This window comes from Pinus tabuliformis, chromosome 9, assembly GCF_031772625.1.
Source record: "Pinus tabuliformis cultivar Carrire ecotype Pingquan chromosome 9, CPIR1, whole genome shotgun sequence".
Lineage (NCBI taxonomy): Eukaryota > Viridiplantae > Streptophyta > Pinopsida > Pinales > Pinaceae > Pinus > Pinus tabuliformis.
In genome coordinates, this window is record NC_142307.1 from 742,727,579 (window position 1) to 742,732,943 (window position 5,365).

The 5,365-nt window shown below is 32.3% G+C and overlaps 1 protein-coding gene across 1 annotated transcript; it reads left to right on the forward strand.

Moving 5' to 3' along the window:
* The first annotated feature begins 244 nt into the window (after positions 1-244).
* Positions 245-1,381, forward strand: LOC149150844 (disease resistance protein RPS2-like). Its single transcript, XM_089442963.1, has one exon. The coding sequence runs from the start codon at positions 245-247 to the stop codon at positions 1,379-1,381; it is 1,137 nt and encodes a 378-aa protein (XP_089299089.1).
* Positions 1,382-5,365: the final 3,984 nt, after the last annotated feature.

Here is a 5,365-nt window from a genome sequence, read left to right on the forward strand (position 1 = left end):
CCGATAATATAAATGCATGCATATATGGGTTTTAGTCGCCCAAATACCTCCGATAACATTAACACATGTGTATATGGCCTTTCTTCTCTAATACATGTGTATATAGCCTTTCTTCTCTAACACATGTGTATATAGCCTTTCTTCTCTAATACATGTGTATATAGCCTTTCTTCTCTATATACATGTGTATATAGAGTATGGGTCTAGGTACATACAGATTCACGACCTTGTTTATGACTTGGCAATGTATATTGCTGAGAATGAAGAGCAATGTCTCTTCAGGACACGTCAAAACCTCACAGAGTTTCCGGCCGCTGAAAAAGGGATCCATAATTGCAAAAGAATAGCAATTGGGTTTAACAATATTTCTGATTTGCCAACAGATTTCAGCTGCCCCAACCTCCTCACTTTGATGTTGCAGCATAATGAAAGTTTAAGAGAGGTTCCTGATGGCTTTTTAGTCAATCTCACCTCTCTCAGGGTTTTGGATCTGTCTGGCACCAAAATAGAATCGTTGCCCATGTCACTGCGGCATCTTACACAACTCCAGTATCTCAATTTGGAGGAAACCTTAATCAAATATGTACCTGAAGAGATATGCAGTCTTTCTCAGCTTCAGTTTTTGTATTTTGATCGCTATAGAAATCTGGAGTCAGTGCCTCCTAAGACAAGACAGCTTCAAAATCTCAAGACTTTAAGTTTAGAAGGTTGTTGCAGGTTAACAGGGATTCCCCGAGAGATCTCTCAACTTACATCATTGAATACATTATTATTGTGGACATCAAAGTGGACATCACAGGCAAACAGTATAATGGAGGTGGAGGAAGTGAAGAGTAGTGTTTGCACTTTGAAGGATCTCGCAAACTGCTCAAATTTAGTGCTGCTTTCTGTAATTGTAAAGGCAGGAATCGAAGTCGAGGGAGTACGGGCAGGAATTAAAATGGGTATAATGGGAAGTTGGATAGAGATGAGGGACCTGACATTGGTATTCGATGCGGAAGACCATGATGTGGTGGAGGATCTCCCCCGAGACATGCAGAGCATGAAGAAGCTACAACGTTTTTGGCTTAGATGTTACCATGGCAGAAGTCTACCCAATTGTATTGCCGAGTTTCCACAACTGGAGAGGTTAGATTTGTATAGATGTTTTCAACTCAGGGATCTTCCTCCCTTGGAGAGGTTGCCAAATTTAAGGTCACTGTCATTAGATTACTGCACTAACTTGAAGGAGCTGGGAATAGGGGCATGGGGAAGTGTTCGGGCATTTCCGATGTTAGAAAGTTTGACGCTGAAACACTTATCTATGTTAGAGAGTCTGGGAAGTTCATCATCAGATATTTTGTGGAATGGGAAGTTCATCATCAGATATTTTGTGGAATGAACAAAGTCTGCCTAAACTTCAAGTGTTGACCATAAAAGATTGCCCGTCATTGAAGGGATTGCCCCTATGGATAAACAAGCTACCAGATTTAGAAACCATAAAAGTTCAACAAAATTGGTGGGAAAAGAATGATGTTGAAATTTTCTTAAAAGGAAAATTACATCATTCAATTGTATTCATTGAATAGAAGTGTAAATATTGAAACAAAAAAAATTAATCATATTTGTCCTTTCTATTTATGTGATGCATTTCATAAGAAAAAGTATTATTATTTTAACAAATAAATTATCAATAATACTGATTTTATCATTTTTAATTTATATTTTTTTTTGCACAGATTCTATTTAAGTTTATTAAAATAGTAAGAAAAATAGATATTAAGTTGAATATTTTAAAAATCAAAAATTAATTTTGAAATTTTAGAAATTTAAATTATTATTTTTTAATTAATTTATTTAAAAAAAATTAAATTTATTAACTTATAATTGAATTATAAAAAAAATAAAAAATTATTAAAAAATAAAAATAAAAAATAAAAAATTCATAATACACAAACCATTAATAAATAATACTCAAACTTAATTGACGATTTGTGTTTCAAAATTCATTATTTTACACATATAAATTAGTTAACCTCAGTTGGTTAGAATTCATTATTTTACAAATATTTGTATACCAGCAACGGAATACCGTTTCTACTTAGACGTTTGAGTCTGTCATGGCCGGTGGAGGCAAGCACAGAGGCATTGCAGACAAACGTTGACAGAGAATATTGTACAGATTGGTTTTTAAAATTCAGGGCAAAAGTGATTTATTGGTTTTTCACCTAAATTTATTAAGCAGATATACATGAATTTTATGAATTAAAAGTTTAAAGTCGTTATTTGATATTTTTATTTTTAATTAAAATAATAAGATTTTTATTCTATTTAAAAAACAAATAAGTTGACACGATAATTTAATTAATTTATAAAATTAAATATATCTAATCTCATTTAATTTTTTAAATGTTAAAGGGTTAGTGAAATATATATCAACTAAAATTTCAAATATAAAGTTGGTTTCATATCAATTTTTACATGTAAATTTTATAATTTCAATGTCTTATTATAAGTGATTTCAAGTGTTTAATGAAAATGAAATGATAAAAGTAGATGTTGGTTTGAAAATATATTTATTGATTATATTCTTTAAAAAAAAAAAAAAAACCAAAAGAATCTTTTGTTTCCTTAGTTGTGTTAAATATTTTGAATTAAACATATTGAAAATCAATTTGGAATTCAGATTTAACTTTGTACAAAAATTTTATTTGTTTTTCACTTTTTTGTTTTTCATTTTTCATTTAAATATGATTGAAATATAATATTTTATAATAAAATATGGTTTACGGAAACCAATGAATTATATATTAATGGATGAAATTTAGGTTTTGATTTAAAATGAGAAATTACTTTATTTGTCTATGTACAAATTACATTGCCTCAAGTTTTCTTAATAATTAGGATTTTGAAATTTTTGAAAAAAATAAATAAATAACATAGGGATATCTATAAATAAAATTAATTTCACATTTGTCTTTTATAAACAATAAAGATTCAAATCAATGACTAGATTCATGTGTAAGCACTAGACTACAAGAAACTTTTAGTAAAGGACATAAAGAAAGAAACATATAGAATGATGAAGCAACTTACTTAATGAAAGAAACATATAAAATGATGAAGCAACTTGAAGAAAGAAACATATAGAATAATGAAGCAACTTGACATTTAAAACATGTTTAACTAATGATAAAAATTTAAATCCAATTATTTCAAAGTTAGAATGTGACATGATTCCCATAGCCTCATATATATATTCAAACTTGGCACTATAAAGATATGTGATTTGGTTAAACTTTATTTAACTTTAATAATGAGTGTCTAAAAATGTTGTCGTATTTTCGTCATCTATTCCACTTCACACCATTCTTTGAATATATAATAGATATTGTTAAAGATGTTGCAAAATCAATGTTCCAAGAACAATTTAACATGCATTGTATATATACTTATGTAAAAACTTTAAGATGAAAATAGATCTAAATTTACTAAATAAGATCTCAAGAATTATATATATATATATATATATATATATATATTTGCTATCACATATAATCATACGTATCATATTATATTACCCTTCACTAGCATTAAAATATCATATTGTGATACATTACAATGTCATAAGATAAATAAATTAATTATAAATAGTAAAAGTTAATTAATTCTAAAAAGAAATATAAATTATAAAATATGTACTTTGTAAGAACCATAAAAAAGACATGAGATGCCCCACAGGCCCAACAATGAGCATAATTTAAGAGATTATTTAATAACCATGATGTGAGAGATTATTAGTTACTCAAAAAATCATAAACTAGCTTAGATTCATTTTAGCTTTGGATTACAATGATTAAATTTTAAGATGGATATCGGCTAGTTGTAAACATAAGCATAATATTGTTGGACAATTGGCATTGTCTAGATGGCCAGTGGCCAAGTGAAAATATTTGCAAGTGTGTTGCCATTAATGTCAACAGTCATGCTGGGAAGATGTGTTGCGTAGTTGGCATTGCCTTACTATTGGAAGGAGTGTAGAGATTGATGTCAACTAGACTAGCTTAAATGCTTGTCACAACAGACACTGGTAGTGATGGCCCAGGAGGAATCTCATGGTAGTTGTAGGCTTCGTGTAGAGAATCATTACATTAGAAAGCTTACTAAAGAAGCCATAAAATGATCACCTTAGTGGTTGTGAGTTCAGTTGTCTAGAGAAACGAGGTGTGGAGATTTTACATCAATTTTGTAGGCAACAGATGGGCTGAAAGCCTATATCAAACCCTCTCCATTGGAAATTTCTTTGAATAAGCTTTCCAACAATATGCGAAAGTTCATAAATGGATTCCTGGATCAAAAGATATGGTATGTTGAAGTTCGGGGTTGTGATGCCTTGAGGAGAATGAAATATCGGAATATCGGAGTTCAGCATATCGACACTTAGGATATCGGAGTATTGTCATATCAGAGATCGGATGGTCAGAGGTCTAGCATATCGACGCATCAGAATATCAGTGCATCGGCATATCAAAGAACAAGATGTCGAAGGTCAACATATCAGTGCATCAACATATCAGAGAACAATATGTCAGAGGTCAGCGTATCGACATATCGTGGATTAGAATGCCAGAGGTCAGCAAATCGGTGATATTCGAATATTGGAGGTTTGGTACATCAAAGTAGGCTGTATAGGAGGTTGGAGGATATCGGAACCTCGGAGACCTCAAAATTCCCCTAATGATGACACTGATGACATGGATTGCATACATACATGACAATGCCAAGCCATTCTTTGTTTCTGCTTGTTTTGTTTCTTCTTGAGAATGATTTGTTTTCTACCTCCATGTGGCTTAGAGATGAGGAGTCTTTAGTGTTATCAGGTCTTGGGATGTGGTTGCAAAATGATGTCCCTTTGTTTTCTCCTGATTGATCAACTTGTATCTTCAAATACAGAGGTGTCTTCTAGAATGATTTCTTTCTCCATCTCCCTCTTCATCATCCTGTCATAGCATGATAGAGTACTTGCATATGCAATTCACTCATGACAACACAACATCAGTCCAATAAAACCCCTAGTCTAAGATGTTGCATGATGATCCACTGGCTAAGCTGGAACTGGGTGGAAGGCTGAGGGGGACGCTCAGTGACTGTGCAATTACGCAGCTCAGGCAGTCAAGGGTCAAGTTTGAGCCTTAAGACTGTGCAATTTGTAGTTCAGGCTATACTAGGCTTAGGATTGCGTAGTTGGGGAGTTCAAGGAGCTAGGCTGAGGGCTTAAGCACTGAGTTTTCCCACTGCTCAGTGCTAGAAGGACAGGGAGGCCTAGTGATTGTGAAATTAAGTATTTTAGGACCTTAAGGTTGAGGCTTGAGGACCGAGACTATGG

Excerpts from the sequence above, each read along its gene's own strand:
- LOC149150844 (XM_089442963.1), top strand. The coding sequence starts at position 245 with ATGTATATTGCTGAGAATGAAGAGCAATGTCTCTTCAGGACACGTCAA.